Consider the following 17,665-nt stretch of genomic DNA (forward strand, 5'->3'; position numbering starts at 1 on the left):
TCTCTGCATACTCTGTACATACGTGTGTGTGTGTGTGTGAGGGTGTGTGTGTGTGTGTGTGTGTGTGTGTGTGTGTGTGTGAGGGGTGTGTGTGTGTGTGGTAACCGTCTTCATTAATTCACAGTAGGAGGCCTGTTATCCTATGTCATGTATCTCATTCTGTCTCTTCCTCTTTCTTAATTCACTTTTTTCCTTTCAGTCTCTTTCAACATCATTTAGATCTTGCCTTTAGTAAAAGCTTGTCATTTCCCAAGTCTCCTTAAAAGCATCTATGAGAAATGCTCGTCACAATGCCACCTGGGCTTGTCTGGAATGAACTTCCATATACTCAGAACTAAAAAAAGCAAAGCATTTTTCTCTCTGATGATTTCCATACTTATTTGATGTTGTTTTCTTTTTTGGTATGCGCGCGTGTGTATGTGTGTATGTGTTTGTCTGTGTGTGTGTGTGTGTGTGTATGTGTGTGTGTGTATGTGTGTGTGTGTGTGTGTGTGATTGATGTTGCCTATTGTTTATGTCTGTAAAGGCTGTCTGTGCCCTAGTTGTTCAGATGAGTCTGTCTGTATCAAAGCCACCCTTCTGATCCTACTTTTCTCAACAGATGGAGACATAGGTTCTAATTGCGCTGAAAGTGGGTTATCACTTTGGACTTTTATGTCTTTGTAGCTTATTATCTGAGCATTTGCAAATGGTAAATCCATTTTGAGGAGTGCTCCCTTCAGAAGAGATATTTTAGGACAGATATTTTAGTATAAGGACAGGGCAAGTTTTTTCTGTACTGCTTAAAATAAGCCACAGAATTGTTCAGAACTCAGGTCTTTTCTGACTGCTGTAATATCTGGCAACACCTTGCAAAATGCGGCTGTGCAAATACATCGTTATTAAGTGAAGTATCATTCAGTAATGCAGGTGGCTCTGAAGATTTGCTTTTACGTTTGTTGTCGGTTTTTCTAGGTCTTTCTCTGAGGGGAAACGACAGACAGTAAGCACAACATTCCGAGTAGGAATTCCTTAAACAAAGACTCTCTGCAATTGACACTATCCTTGATAAAAAAAACAAAACAAATTGTATCGGCCTTTCAATGTTTTCGATTTTCCAAGTTAAGACCGTGGAACGAATGAGCAGGTAGTTGTTTTGAACGCACTTTCGAGTCCTTCTTTAAATGAATGAAATTCCATTTATTGACACAAAAGATGTCAACCAAAGAGACTTGATAATTCCAATAAGACATAAAAGAAAACAAAAATAACTTAGATTTGTAATATAAAGGGAAACGAAGTGAATCAAAAGTGGTCAAAAAATCGTTTTCAACCACCGTCACTCAATCCGCATTTACCAAAGTTCCAATTCCATTCTCCCGGGTTTTTCCCTCAGTGACGTAAGTGTGCCCTGGCTCTACCGTAAGTACAAACATAAACTATCATCTAGAATGTAATTTTTCCAATTTAGCACAAACAGGTACATAAATAATAGTAACGTTCAGATATGTTTACAAAACACGAAGTTATTAATTCACAAAATGGCTACAACACAAATCATAGGGCGTATGAAATACAGAAATGCTACGGATAACAACGAAGGTCACAAAAGTCTTAAAGACACAACTATCTGTCCTGCATTTCAAATGTTACACTTATCATGTCGTAGACTAAAGGAGCGGACTCTAGTTTAACACAGAGCTAAATGCTGTTGAAAGTGTGTCGAATATGAGAATAGCTCTCTGCAGCAGTAAGTGTAAAACAGTGACTAAGAAATGAGCATAAAGAAGAGTAAAACAGAGTTAAAAGGAGTTCGTGTCCTAATGATGACACTCAAGTATATTTTTGGGACTTTGTTGTTATGGTAAAAGCGTTGTCATGTCTCTGTATAATTCATGTGAAAAAGATCTACTCCTTCTCACCTGGCAACAGGTGTTTAGTTGCGTAAGATGAGTGAGGTAACATGCGGTAAAAGGGGAACCTTATCTTGAATATTTGTGTGTGTGTGTGTGTGTGTGTGTGCGTGTGTGGTGTGTCTCTTAGATTCCTCTGCTCTCATTGTGACTCATGATAGTGTAAGGTGACACTTCTCTGACTCTTAGACAGCAGACACTCAACACTAATTGGACTTTGTTTATGCTGGTGTGTCTGTGTGTGTGTGCGTGCATGTGTGTGTGCACACTTCTCTCTCCCTACCTCTCTGTCTTGCTCATTCTCTACTTCTCTCTCTCTCTTCACTCTCTCTCTCTCTCTCTCTCTCTCTGCCCCCCCCCCTCTCTCTCTCTCTCACTCATTCATTCTCCTGCTGTAGGCAGCTTTTGGTGCTCTGGTGGTGTTATCTCTGAATTAAATGTTGCAGAGCCATCAGAGCAAGTCATAACAAAGCCTTTTATACTGTGTTAAACCAAAATATCCTCTGCTACTCACCAAGATGTACAATGACTTCAAATGCCTTTAAATGTCAAGTGTTCTGCAATTAAGATGTCTGTTATAAGATAACTCACTGTCTCTTTATGGAAGAACGTCTTGTCTTTCTCTCTCTCTTGTGTTTCCTCTCAAATACTAATCCTAAACTTCTCTTCCTCAGAGAGTGGAATCCATTTTTCATATTTCTCTTTTCTTTTTCCCTTCATCAATGTTTCTCTCTTTTTTCTGCTCTCTCTGCGGGTGACACTAACCTTGTCTCTGACTCAGACTGGCAATATGAGGGTAAGACACCAAACCTTTCTCATTTCATCTCTCCGCCGCTGACTTCATCGCTATGTCTTTGTCGTTCTGTCGATATATAGGTTCCTTTTATTGGTTCTTTTCTCTCTCTCTCTCTCTCTCTCTCTGTCATTTTTTTCCAATACACCCCTGTTTCCTCGTCCCCCTCTGTGCATCATGTGCTAGTGGATCCAGTGTTTTTTATTTGTTTGTTTGTTTGTTTTTATTTACCCCGTTTTCTTCTCAACCACAAGCTCTTTCAAATGCTTCTAACACACGCCTTTTCCTTGGCCGACATCGTGGATTCATTTATTTTTCTCTTTTTTTTTACGCTACAGAATGTAAATTGTCTCGGTCCGGCCCACCTGCCACCATCGTCACTATTGATGAGGAGAGCCCCAATGGTAAGTACAGACCCTTTTTTTTTTTCATCTTTTCTTTTTCTTTCTCATCGTCACCGCGCCCTGCCACATGTTACAGTCCGTTTGGTATGGAGTTGATGCTTTGCAAAATGGATTGAACGTCCTAGAGTAGATTGGTCTATGATTGAGTGGATTTGTACGTTGCAGAATGAACTGGAATGTTCTAGAATGGAATGGTCCGTCATAGAGTGGATTTGCACACTGTAGAATGAACTGGGATGTTCTAGAATAGAATGGTTCGTCGTAGAGCGGATTTGCACGTTGTAGAGTGAACTGGAATGTTCTAGAATAGAATGGTCTGTTATAGAGTGGATTTTGATGTAGTCGACTTGCCTCATTTGATCGACTTGAGTTGATAAAATTATGGAATAACGCCAAACAGTGTTCTGAAACTATTCTGAAATAGAGTTTCAGAATAGTTTTTTTATTATTTGTTTATCATTTAAACTTATGGAATCCATGCCTTGGCCGAGCGGTGGACTTAGGCGCACCATATTGGACTTGCGGGTTGTAATATTAATGTAGAACTTTGCGCTACATGAAATTGATTGTTTTGTTATGGCTGAGATATTTCATGAATTATTCACTTTTTTCCTTCAGAAATAATGATTTATTTTTGTGAAGTTACTTTCATATTAAATGAAATTTCTGCCTTTTGGATTTTCAGTTGAATCGAATTAATCTGCCGCCCTTGACAGATTCATTTTAGCATGTGACAGAATGCTCACAGGACTTTATCAGATGATATAGGGACCTCATGAGTGTGAGCAGAGCTGAGACGGACAAATGGCACATCTACCTGTTGCTTCCTCCGTTTGTGTGTGTATGTGTGTGTGTGTGTGTGTGTGTCAGATGATTGGCGTTCTGGGGTAATCCGCAGGGTGAATGCATTGGGGGGGGAGTCTGTTGGAATCACAGATGGTGTTTGAAGTGGCCATGCCACACAGGGGCCTATTAACGCATAAAGCATGTCTGTATATGTATCGCAACGCTGAACACAGAACCAGATAACGTCAGACCTGTCTGTGGGACCAAACACCACAACCTAGTCGCATGTGTGTGACAGCGCTGTTTATTTGTGTGACAGGTGTTTACAGTACTCTCTCTCTCTCTCTCTGTGTGTGTGTGTGTGTGTGTATGTGTGTGTGTGAGAGACAGAGAGAGAGAGTCCACTCTTTCTGTGCTTCATTTCTACCTTCCGCATTCCTCAAGTTCTTCTTCTTCTTCTTCTTCTTCTTCTTCTTCTTCTTCTTCTTCTTCTTTACTTGCTCTCTCACACATGGAACATGGCTACTCTGGCAGTTGTAAACTTGCACTCATTCTCTCTCTCTCTGTCTCTCTCTCTCTCTCATTGTCTGCCTTGTTCTCTGGAGCTCACGTGTCCTCTGGGAGCTGAGAGTTGGAGCTGCATCTGTGTGTTGGCATGGGGAAGAAAGGATTGTAGTTGAACAGGTGCTTTATGGGGATGCGGCCTCTGGCAGGTATTAGGGTGGCAGGTTGGTGAAGTTTAATGAGCAGGGTTTCTTGTGACTGGGTATCCGTGTTTGTTTCCATAATGTGTTTGTTCTTTGTGGAACGTTCCAGCACACGGGAGAGAGACTGTAGGGCTTTTCAGGACCAGCTTGCTGGGGTCTCTGCTCAAAGAATTTGCTTATTTGTTTGTTTTCTCTCTCTCTCTCTCTCTCTCTCTCTCTCTCTCTCTAACTCACTCTTTCTCTCATATGTCATACTCTTCTTTGTTTTTAGAACTTAGGATACCTTCAGATTCTGTTCTCTGGATTTTAGCTGATCCATGTTAGAACTGTTTTAAGTGACTGTACCTTGTTATGACTGTTCCATGTTATGACTGTTCCATGATATGTGCAGGTGTATGAATTCATGTATGAAATATTTTTCAGTTTGTTTTTATTCATTTTCTTAATGTCATCACAGGCTTGAGGGATTGCACTGTGCCTTAGAGTGTTTGTTTGTAGAGTGTTTCTGTGTGGGGTGTGTGTGTGTGTGTGTGTGTGTTTCTGATCTGGTGAAAAAGCTGTTGTGTGGCTATAGGATTTGCGGTAATCTCTTCTCAGAACGAAGGTTTACCTGAGCTCGCTAACTCCCTTTCTCAAGCAGCATCAATCTCTAATGCAATTTAAAACTGACCAATCGTGCGACAGTGTCATTGCTCCGCATTCAAATGCAAATCTTATAACGCAAGCAATCAAAAACCAAACCGAAGGCAAATGAAAACAGATGTTCCTCCTTAATTGTTTGGGGAAAAAAAAATATATGGTTGCACCTCCAGATATTATGAATGGTATGAGAGAGATAATTGACCCAACCAAATTGAGGCGAGTTGAGACCGGCGACCTTCCTCAAACCAGTCTTTCTCAACCCGGTGCAGTTTGCCCACAGGGCTAACCTCTCTGCTGGAGCTACAGTCAGGACGTGCCCCCGTTTGTCTTGCTGGAACCCTGTCTCCACCAACACATATGAACAAGATTTTGTTCATGCACTTCAGTTCTGCTTCCAATAGGGTCTTCCCAGAACTGCTTTACAATAAGCACCCCAAGCCTTGCCATATACCCTTAACATCTGTCAGTGGATCTCCTTCTTCTTGACAAGCTGGAGAGACAGCATCTGTGGTTAGGCCACTGTCTGTCTGTTCCCTTTGACCGTGAGCATCAGAGCGCCGTAAGGCTGTGTGTTCTCTCCCTTCCGGTTCTCATTAAACACAAAATGACTGCTCCTCAGACCACCCATCCATCAAGCTGCTGAAATTTGTGGATGACACGACCATGGTGGTTCTCATTTCCAGCGATGATGGGTCCATCGACAGGTGACAGGTGGCTCCTCTGGTATCACGGCATGTGCACGTTGACCTTGTGAAGGGAGGCTTTCGCAAGTGCATCCTCCCGGTAATGAACTGCCATGCTGTGAATACGGCGCGCTCAGTTAAGTTCCTCCATTACCCCTTTAATATAATCGTAACATCTCCACCACCCTCAGGACAACTGACCCATTCTGACCCATCTCTTCTCCACTACCACTGAGTGTGCCCTCATCATCTCCTCCACCTCTGTCTGGTTCCCCTCCGCCTCCACCCTCTCCGAGTCGACGTGTTGTCTGCCGTGTTAAAGGAACCGCTGGCTGCCAGTTTCGCTCCATTAAGGACCTGTACTTTTCCAGAGCAGTGAAGAGGAGCTAAAAGGATCTTCACGGGCTCCGTCCACCCCGGGAACCACCCGTTTCCCGCACTGCCATCTCAAAGGCTGTACGAGGCAGTTGATGCCCGTACGCCGCGGTCGGCGTCCGAGCGGCTTCTTCCCCCGCGGCCATACACGTCCCGAATGAGCGCGTATAGCAAACCCGCAAACACACACACACACACACACAGAGAGACCCAGTCTTCTGCATGTATATTTCCTACTATAACCTTAGTTATAAAAACAAATCAGAAAACCGTGTGGAGCAAAGAAAGACCAAAGAGCAAGAGAGAGAGAGAGAGAGAGAAAGAGAGAGAGAGAGAAATCCAGAGGAGAAGAGTAGAGAGACATTGGTGGATTAGGTGTAGACATAAAACAAAGATGAATGAAACAGAAAGAGAGGAATAATCACCGTGGCAACATGCACACATCCGTGCCTGCACACACACACACACACACACACACACACACACACACACACACACACATACACACACACACACACACACTCAGAGGGACACATCACCATTTTTGGGGTGCTTGAAAAGCTCTTTTTTTGAAATGAGATTTAGAATTGAATATGAAATGATTTCCCTGTGTTTTACGGGTAATCATTCAAACACAAACTGTCAGAAAACATATCTCATATCCCGAATCAGTAACCATGATGGTAATACTCTGGGACTTTTTTTTTTTTTTTCCCCGCCGCCGTTAATAATTTTTTCTTCTCGGTCCTGAGCGAACAGAGAAAAACGGAGGACCAATGCGGGTCCCACGCTTAGCTGATGGGATAATCTCTTACGCTTCGCCGTTGTGCCCCGAGAATCCCAGAGTGAGGTGCGGGATTTGGAACAGACCTTCCTCCTGTCTCAGGCTGTTTGTTTGGTCTGTCTGTCATGGTCAGACATCGTCACATATGCGTGAAAAAGATTCCTGCGTGGAGAAAGAGGGGAAGGACAGGACAAATGTTCATCAGAGTCTTACTGAAAACCCGTCAGTGGTGCAGACTTTATCAAACGCTTTAATGAACGGCATTGCAGTCGTACAGAATAATTAATAGTAGCAAAATATATATTTTTTTTTTGTTCATTCAAATCTGGTGGAAAAAAAAACAAAAACAAAACAGAACAAAAAAACACCCCCCACCCTCCCTCCAGAAAAACAAAAAACAAAAAACAAAACACCGATGTCAAGCATTCCTTTCAGTGAGTGAAACAAGCTCATAAAAATGTATTATGATGTTGAATGTACCCTGAATACATTCGTAATATAATTGGCAAAAACAAACTTTTCGCATAAGTTTGATAATGACGGTATTGTTCTGTCTGAATTGGAGTCAACAGGTTAACTGTTGGGAATCAGCGTTAGACTGATAGTCTGAAAGGGCTGTGCCTGTCCATCCGGAGTTAAAGAGCTGACAAACCTCTTCTCTGTGCAAATGGTTTCCGTGGCAACTGCAACAAAATAAGGGTGGGGGTGGAAGCATGGCTGACAGTTTCCAAAAACATGTGCCGTGTCTTGACACACACGGTGAGGTATAGGAGCGTCCGTGGTTTTTGGCACAGCCCTGCGTTTGACCTGCATTTGGAGCTCCCAGAATGAGATTTTATTGCTTATCAGGGTTCATTATTTTTTTTTTTTAATAAAGCGTAAGCCGGCTTCATTCATGCTGAAGGTTAGAATCTTAACCCAGAGATTATTCAAAAATATTGTGATTCAGGACATGTGTCCCGGCCCTTCATTTGTGTCTTTCTTTTATTCTCTCTCTCTCTCTCTCTGGGGTCTGTGTGTGTGTGTGTGTGTGTGTGTGTGTGTGTGTCTGTGTGTCTGTGTGGTGCTGAATAGTATAGTTCTTCCACCGTGAGCTCCCTCTTTTAAAGTCTGTTTTTTGTATTCAGAGGAGAGAGAGAAAGAGAGTGTGAGTGTGTGAATGAGAGATGGCACAAGTTTACACTTGCATGAAAAGCTTACCTGCATGCCATACCTGCGATCCTGTGTGCATGTTTCGTATGTCGTGTGTGTGTGTGTGTGTGTGTGTGTCTGTCTGTCTGTCTGTCTATGTGTGTGTGTGCATGTGTGCATATGTTTGCATGCATGTGTGTGTTTATTAGTGTATGTGTGCATATGTCTGTGTGCACTGTGTGTGTTAATTCGTGTGTGTTTATTCGTGTGTGTGTGTGTGTGTGTGTGTGTGTGTATAGAGCTGCCACTAACGACTACCTTTCTGTTGATTATTCTGTTGACTATCTTACCAATTAATCGATTAATCTGAATGACTAATTTTCCTCCATCAAATTGACCATTTCATTTAAGTTCGTTTCATTTTGACAACAACAGACTGTATGTCAGTGTGATGCTTTTGCCTTTTCTGGTGGTCCATCATCCAGAATAGCCCCTGTGTGTTTTTCTCTTCCGGTGGTCGCACGTAGCGCAAGTGCTGCTTTGGTTTGCCATCGAGACTTTTCGCAGCGTACAAACCACCTTTTCGTTTTGAGATCATTTGAAATGCTCCTATACTTTCGAAGCCTTGGGTCTTTGGAAACTTTACACTGAACCTCTTTCGCAACAGAGTCACACTATACTGCAGCCGGCATGATTTTTAAAAACTGTAGAGTTGACTGGAGCTGACCTGTGATTGGAGCCAATAATGACTGATGTCATGTACGCGGTAATTAGGCAGTGATATTGAAGAAAAACATCTGTTATAAGGAATTGAAGTGTTTTAGAAATTAAATTCATAAATACAAACAAACAAAAAAGATGCGTCGGTTTAAAATATTGATGTCAACGCGTTTTCGGCTTTGACGTAATCGATTACGCCGACTGATCGCGGCAGCCCTATATGTGTGTGCGTGTGTGCGTGTGTGTGTGTGCGTGCGTGTGTGCGTGTGTGCGTGTGTGTGTGTGTGTGTGTGTGAGTGTGTATGTGTGTGAGTGTGTATGTGTGTGAGTATGTGTGTGTGTGTATGTGTGTGTGTGTATGTGTGTGTGTAATTTGAGCGAGTGCACCCTAAAAGTGGGATTATTGTCAAGCACCTGCCACTTTTCTGGATTAGAAGGGAGCAGCTCCAAGTCACTCTGCCTCTTCCCTCTTTCTATCTTTCTCTCTGTCCTTTCCACACCTGCTTCCTCCAAATAAAGCCCTCTCCCTTTCTCATCCCTCTCTATCAGTCTCTCTCTCTCTCTCTCTCTCTCCTTCTCTCTCTCTCTCCTTCTCTCTCTCTTTGTCTCTGTCTGTGTGTGTGTGTGTGTTTCCTTGTTATTCTCTTCATTCCTCAGATATATTTTAGGCCCATTAAGCATCATCTGTTAAGTCCACAGACCACTTAGGTTTTGCCATTTAAGTGTAATCCACCCAGATTAGGTACAGTTAATCTTTGGATTAAGTAGAGTACATACGTTAATCTCTTCAGTCACCTTGGACAAATCACAGCTTGCAAAAGTACAACCAGAAAATATTGTCATGGAGATTTCTTTTTCCATTCTCTAATGTAATTGGACCAGAAGTGGGTTTTTTTTTTCATTTATTATCAAAAAGCAACTGCTGAAGATGGCTGAAATGAGTTTGTAATTACAGGGCTATTTGGACAGAGAGGCTAGTCTTAATTAGTTGGAGATCTCAGCTAATGGATTTTTGCTTCTGAGCATTTTTGGCTTGTTTTCATTCGAAATTGAAAGAAACAGATGAGTGTGGTGAAAAGCCTAACTATATCTGGCCTGACCCCCCCGCCCCCCCACCTCACCCCCTGCTGCCTGAAACTCCACTACCCCCCCCCCCCTCCCACCCCCATCTCTCAAATTGTCTTTCCTTTCATTTGCACAGAATTTCTGTATGAAGGCCATCTCCAAATCCAGTGAAAACTGCTCTTCGAGAACTCTTATTGCTAAATCGAACCAAATGCTTTTGCGTTTCGCTCATTTTCCAAATGCCGAATGAGTATTAATTTAATTTGGGTCTTGGACTATTAATTTGATTTGGGCCTTGGGAACGGTTTTGAGAAGAGATGCAGTCAATGCTTGCTGAATGTTCTTAGGCAGGCTATATTAATCTGTTTCTTTGAGTGTTTTTGATTGGTTGTTTTGTTCATGGTTTAACATGTTTGCCGTCTCTCAGACGGCAGCCCAGACTTTATGTGTGTCAGACGATACACAATATCGTATTGTAAAGCAATTTGAAATAAGCCAGATAAAAATTCCTCACTTTCCGCTCATTGAAGAAATGTAAACATTTGAAATGTCATATCTCTGAATTTTATGTTTTTTGACAGAGTACAAATAAGAGGTGTAATCATGATATTCCAGCAATTCTCTTTTTTTTCCATTTAGTAAGTCAAATGGTTTGATTACCTTTATTCACTGGATGTAAACCCAATGCTAAGACTTCACATGCAATATACTAACATAAAGGTTCTGCTATTACACACATACACACACACACATGCGTGCGTGCACTCACACACACACACACACACACACACACACACACACACATGGACACATGCATTCACAGAAGTACACAGGATACTCTGGAATAGGTCCTAGAACACATTTCCATGTACTCTCAAAACTGTATGTTTGCGTGTGTGTGTGTGTGTGTGTGTGTGTGTGTGTGAGAGAGAGAGAGAGAGAGGCCATTTGATCTCAAGGTTGAGAGAAAGCACAAAGCTGCTGTAGTTCCGTGACTTTGAGAGGGGCTCTTGTGTGCATGCGGCTGTGGAATGCAGACTAGTGACAGAGTGTGAGAGTTTTAAATCAGCCTTTTGTCTCTCTCATCTGATTGGTTAGTCTTTAAGTCCATAATGCACTGGTCTTAGTAACAGTCATGAGACCCTGATAAAGCATAGCACACAAATCAAAGGAGCAAGTGACTTCTAATCTGTGGCTTAAAGATAACGTGTGTGTGTGTGTGTGTGTGTGTGTGTGTGTGTGTGCGTGCGCGCATGCATGTTTGTGTACATGCATGTTTAGATGTGCATGTATGTGTGTCTGTAGTTGCATATTTGTGTGTCATGTTTGTGTGTGTTTGTTTGTGTGTACTGAAAGAGCTGAAACTGAGAATGTTCATCACCATTGAAAGATGAAGAAAGAGGAGCTGAAGGCTTTCCTCTACATCTGTGTGTGTGTGTGTGTGTGTGTGTGTGTGTGTGTGTGTGTGTATATTTGTGTGTATTTGTGTGTACTGAAAGAGCTGAAACTGAGAATGTTCATCACCATTGAAAGATGAAGAAAGAGGAGCTGAAGGCTTTCCTCTACATCTGTGTGTGTGTGTGTGTGTGTGTGTGTGTGTGTGTGTCTCTACAGACATTCTGTATAGATATGCAGGCTCAGTGATGATTTGTATGAAAAAAAACCCAGTGTGGAAGTGTTTGATTTGTATGAAAAAACTCAGTGTGAAAGTGTTTGATTTCGTTCCAGCTCACTTTGGCACAGCTCAGAAACAACAGTCTCCTCTCCCGAACCTGTCTGTCTGTGTGTCTGTCTGAGCTGTCTGTCTGGACTGCCTTTATGTCTCACTCTGCCTCAAGTATGCTTCTCTCCCAGATTAAACGCAATTAGACCCAATCAGTTTGAATGGGACCACAGAGAAAATTAAGTCTGTATCGATGTTCCCCTCTCTCTCTCTGTCTCTCTGTCTGTGTGTGTGTGTGTGTGTGTTAATGTGTTTGTGTGTTGTGTGGGCATTATGTGTCCTATAGACTTGGAGCAGATATGACTCATGCAAACCTCACAGGCTTATGTGAAATGTCAGTGAGTGTTCAGTCTTTGATTATGATCCTGGCTTCACTCCTAGTCAGAGGATGCACCTCATTAGATGTTTGCTTTGGTCTATAACAGACGACAGGAACCTCTCAAAAAAATCTCACAGATTCCCATAGCTTTGTACCTAACAAAGCATCTTTTTAATACAAATGAGTCCCACTACAGACGCTGGCACCTGTACAAATGCTCCCATTCACGCAGAAACAAATGATGCTTTCACTTTGTGGCATTTATCCAGATCCTCCAAATGAAAAATAATTTTTACATAACTGTCATAGTGGCCATATATTACAGGGTAAGGATATTTTAGTTTGATACATTATGTAGTAATGCATCGATCAGGTGTGGGGAATTTTGACTTTATCGGTGTGGTGAAACACTGGGATTTTGTGGTGGTTGGGGTATGGATGAAGGGAGGGTCTGTGTTTCTGGGGTTAGTTGGAGTATGTGTTTCTGGGTGGTGGAGAATGGGGGGGGGGGTTTGTGCTGTTTCAGATACGGGTGGTACTGAGCGTGTTTAAGCGTGTTTGGTGGAGGAGGATTCTTTGTTGGCTTTCTGTGTAAGCTCCTTAAAGACCCTTTGATTAGAATAAGATGTGTCATTTAGTGCTGGCTCCGCAACAGGCAGTGTGTGTGTGTGACACACACACACACACACACACACATCGATACATACATACATATACATAGTCTAATAATCCTGTTCTCCTTGGTTTGATCTGCTGTGTTTTGTGCTTGTGTCTGTGTAGGGGAGCAGGAAAAAGGTCTGTGTTTGTGTGTGTGTGTGTGTGTGTGTGTGTGTGTGTGTGCGCATGCGTGTGTGTGCGTGTGCATGTGCATGTGCGTGTGTGTGTGTATGTCTGTCTGTCTGTGTGTTTGTGTGTGTGCGTGTGTGTGTGTGTGTGTGTGCGTGTGTGTGCGTGTGTGCGTATGTGTGTGTGTGTGTGTGTGTGTGCGTGTGCTCACAGGCCTATTATCTTTTGATCTCAGTGCAGAATGAATGTTGGAAACACAGTTAAGTCTTAACGATTTTAATCAAAGCGTCTCTATGCCGTTCTCACCCCTGGACTTCATCAGTTAATGCAATACACATGTAACAACCATGTAATACAACAGTAATAACCACATAATAATAGAACCCGCACAACGCGCCGGCGTATCGCGTAGAAACCCGTCCAGCTCCACGAAGCCGTAACCCTGATCTTGACGGTGGAGTATCCGAGAAAGCGTGACACTTCTGCCGGTGAAGCACTCTGGGTTTGTCTTGCGCCGTTGTTCCCCGGGGCTGTTTGAGGAAAGAGAGCGGGTGAGGCACTCTGGGTTTGTGTTGTGCCGTTGTTCCCCGGGCTGTTAGAGGAAAGAGAGAGCGTTTATCATTGACTGCAGGGAGGGAGGATTCTGTTGGCTGCACACTAAGTGAAGAGAGGGCGGATATCCACGGGCACGCTAGCTGCCGCATTAGCGAAAGGACATTGCTAGGAGACCAGTAAGCGTACTTTGCTTATTACAGAGAGTAAAATGGATAAACTGTTGTGGAAGAAGGCCGCTGTTTGCGCACCCCGCGTTGCTGATTGTGCGTCATTAAGGGGTGGGGGAACTGTTGTTTTTATGCTGTTGTTGATTGGGGAGAAAGGTTTTTGATTGATTGATTATATCATGTGGGATGGGGTGGGGGGTGGCGGGGGGCGGAGTCATTGGTTGCACACAGCGAGAAAATTGGGAGGACATTTCGTGGTTGTGTATTTCTTTCTTTCTTTCTTTCTTTCTTTTTTTTTTTTGTTTTTTGGGATGGTGCCATTTGTTACACGCTGGGGGAAACGTGAAGTGTAATTATCCAAGAAGAAAAAAACAAAGCTCCCAAAGCTGTATATAATTGATCAGGGCTTTAATTTATGGCCTATGTCTCTACACAAGATGGACCTCTCACACACTGATGGGGAGATATTTATGATATTTATGAATGAGCGTATTCCTCCATTAATTACCCTGAACAGCATCTGCAGCCGGCGCTAAATTGCATAAAGTTCTTTTATTCAAATCTGTATACATATCATGTCACAGAGCGCAGCTAGGTATTTGTATGAATAAAACATGCACTCACTCTCTCTCACACACACACACACACACACAGGACACGACAAAAGCCATTATGCTTGTGAATATGCTTTTTGTTTCCTTGAAAATGCATAAATTAGTTTTATGGTGACATTAGTTTTATGTTTGTTCTCCATTTGTCCTGTGTTTTCCCCTCTTATTTTCTCTCTCGCTCTCTCTTACTCTCTGGCTCTCTCACCCTGATGTCTTCAGGTACAGTGTTGGTGGAGAACATGCAGATTAATGGCCGTGCTGAGGACCCAGACAGAACTATCTCTCTGACTCTGTTAGACAACTATGACCACTGGGTCATACTGGACCCCGCTCAGCAGAGACTCTACCTTAACAGCACAGGACGAGTGCTGGACCGGGATGTAAGCCACACACACACATGCGCATACACATGCACACAGACGCACATACACATACACACCCCCACAGACACAAGTTCATATACACCCACTCTTCTGCACACACACACACACACACACACACACACACACACACACACATACACACACACACACACACACACACACACATACACAGTTGTCTGTGTATTTTCATGGAAATTTCCCTTTCACTTGCAGTGTACTCTAAGTAAACATTATTAATCTCAACCTAACCCTAAACATAATCATAATGAGAGAAATATTTTGAAAATACTTTTGTCCCTATTAGGTCATATGTTTGTATGAACATGAGCAGAGAGCCCAGAATACAGCAAAGGCTCTTTTATTGTCTTATGTATTTGAGGGGAATGTGTGAATGTCTGGCCCTTTTCTTCACACAGACAAAGATGAACCATTCTCTTTAGACAGTCAGCACAAACATAAGAGTCTGTTTTAAATCAAAATGACATCTCTTTACCTCCGGGGAAAAGTCTGGAGCTTCAGTGCTGTGTTTCATCCCATCCAATATCAAGTTAAACACCATGGAATTTGACTGCTTCCAGTTAACGTCAAATGATCTTGTTTTCCCATTAAATAAACACCAATAAGCTACATCATTATCATTACCACCTCATCACAGTATGATTCCATATTACTCATGCAACAATAAACAGTAGAGATATTGGGTATAACTGTTTGGGTGTGTTGTGTGTTTGTGCCAAGCGCACATCTAAACACATGTCTTTGAAGAACACCTTCAACTGATTTGTGTGACACTGGACAAGATTACTCTGACCTCTGACAGAGAGAGAGAGAGAGAGAGAGAACATGAACTCGTGTATGTAGAATGCTTTTATGCTTGACTGACGCTCACATGATCTCAGCTTGTGCATGTTCATGTGAACTCATCTGATTGGATGATCTCTGAGGTCATGATATTATCTCTGGGAAAAAGAACTCCTGTCATCTCTGTCAGTAAGTTAGACTCTACATGGCCTTACTGTGACAGTTTTACTCCCTGGCTCTACTCGGCCTTACTGTGACGTTTTTTCTCTGTGACTCTACACAGCCTTACTGTGACGTTTTTTCTCTGTGACTCTACACGGCCTTACTGTGACGTTTTACTCTGTGACTCTACACGGCCTTACTGTGACGTTTTTTCTCTGTGACTCTACACGGCCTTATTGTGACGGTTTTACTCTGTGACTCTACACGGCCTTACTGTGACAGTTTTACTCTGTGACTCTACACGGCCTTACTGTGACGATTTTTCTCTGTGACTCTACACGGCCTTACTGTGACGTTTTTTCTCTGTGACTCTACACGGCCTTACTGTGACAGTTTTACTCTGTGACTCTACACGGCCTTACTGTGACGTTTTTTCTCTGTGACTCCACACGGCCTTACTGTGACGTTTTTTCTCTGTGACTCTACACGGCCTTACTGTGACGTTTTTTCTCTGTGACTCTACTCGGCCTTACTGTGACAGTTTTACTCTGTGACTCTACACGGCCTTACTGTGACAGTTTTACTCTGTGACTCTACACGGCCTTACTGTGACGTTTTTTCTCTGTGACTCTACACGGCCTTATTGTGACGGTTTTACTCTGTGACTCTACACGGCCTTACTGTGACAGTTTTACTCTGTGACTCTACACGGCCTTACTGTGACGTTTTTTCTCTGTGACTCTACACGGCCTTACTGTGACGGTTTTACTCTGTGACTCTACACGGCCTTACTGTGACAGTTTTACTCTGTGGCTCTACACGGCCTTACTGTGACGCTTTTACTCTGTGACTCTACACGGCCTTACTGTGACGATTTTTCTCTGTGACTCCACATGGCCTTACTGTGATGGTTTTACTCTGTGACTCCACATGGCCTTACTGTGATGGTTTTACCCATCTAAAGACATACATTTCTCAGCTGTTTTTCAGCACAGCAGAAGAGCTATTAGACTGAAAGACAAAAATATATGATAGCATGAAATTATAACCATTCAACAAAATAACGTCATTGTCAAATGTACCATATGCGTATGAAAATTCAGTTGGCTCTGGCTTTTCAAAAGGAGCCTGTGGATATCTGACATATCTGATATATACATATCAAATTAACTGTGTTTACATTAGTGAAATGGACCATCACAGTTTAATGGCACCATTTTCCCCAATGAATTAATCCGAGTTTCAAAGTTATTATTTGGGAGTATATACTATTCTATGATAACACTGAATGAAGTCGTTACCATGGTGATATGGCATGCAGTGTCTTTTACAATGTCACAATAATGCTTTTTTTTTTTTTTAAATGTTTATTAACATTAAGGTAAAACTTCTCTCTCTCTCTCTCTCTCTCTCTCTCTCTCTCTCTCTCTTTCAGCCCCCTTCCTACATCTCAACCATAGTGGTTCAGGTGCAATGCACCAATGAGCTCATTGGAACGGTTATTCTCCACGAGGTGCGTATTGTCGTGAGAGACAAGAATGACAACACGCCTCGCTTCCAACAACCGCGCTACTACGTGGCCATTAACGAGGTGAGGTCCTCAGCGAAGCAGCCAATCATCTGATAAGGATTATTAAGGTTGATAAAGTTGATAAGACCTCAGGAGATGACTGAGAGGAGAAATGATTTTTTTTTTTTCTCCTTTTGTTCTATGCTTTTTATATGCAAAAACATACAAATAACTGTCCGAATACAAAGGCACAGAACTAGTGAATGAGAAAAACAGAGTATATTGAACGCAGGTGTGGTTTGAGAGATAATTAAGCAATAAGCAATTAACATCTCATTACTCTTGTCTTGCTTAGGGTCGTGTGTAAAAATGCTAGGCAGACTCAGTCGGTTGTGATTTTCGTTAGCGTGTGCAGAACAGTCCAGCTCCAGTTAGTCATTATGTTGGTTAGCGTGGCCAGAGGGAGCCTTCTCAACGGCTTTTTGAAAGAGGACTCTGATATTTGGGGCGTATTTGGCCAAAGCCTCTGCGATGAGGGTTGTTTGGCTTGCTGATGTTTTGTAAGTAATGTCTAAGGTGATGCCCGGCGTGGAAAAGCCACGCGAGTCGCGAGGCGTCGGCCTCGGCCAATCGTAAAGCGGTTCTGTCTCAGTGGGAGTGGTCTCA

General features: G+C 42.6%; 1 protein-coding gene across 1 annotated transcript in view; it reads left to right on the forward strand.

Annotated features, from left to right (window-relative positions):
- pcdh15a (protocadherin-related 15a) overlaps nucleotides 1-17,665 on the forward strand; it is a 168,605-nt gene that overhangs the window by 55,330 nt on the left and 95,610 nt on the right. Inside the window, exons 2-5 of the mRNA XM_030772403.1 lie at nucleotides 2,674-2,688; nucleotides 3,024-3,089; nucleotides 14,363-14,523; nucleotides 16,925-17,080. Coding sequence (XP_030628263.1) covers nucleotides 2,674-2,688; nucleotides 3,024-3,089; nucleotides 14,363-14,523; nucleotides 16,925-17,080 — 398 coding nt within the window. The remainder of the gene's footprint in view (nucleotides 1-2,673; nucleotides 2,689-3,023; nucleotides 3,090-14,362; nucleotides 14,524-16,924; nucleotides 17,081-17,665) is intronic.

This window comes from Chanos chanos, chromosome 4 (assembly GCF_902362185.1).
Source record: "Chanos chanos chromosome 4, fChaCha1.1, whole genome shotgun sequence".
NCBI lineage: Eukaryota > Metazoa > Chordata > Actinopteri > Gonorynchiformes > Chanidae > Chanos > Chanos chanos.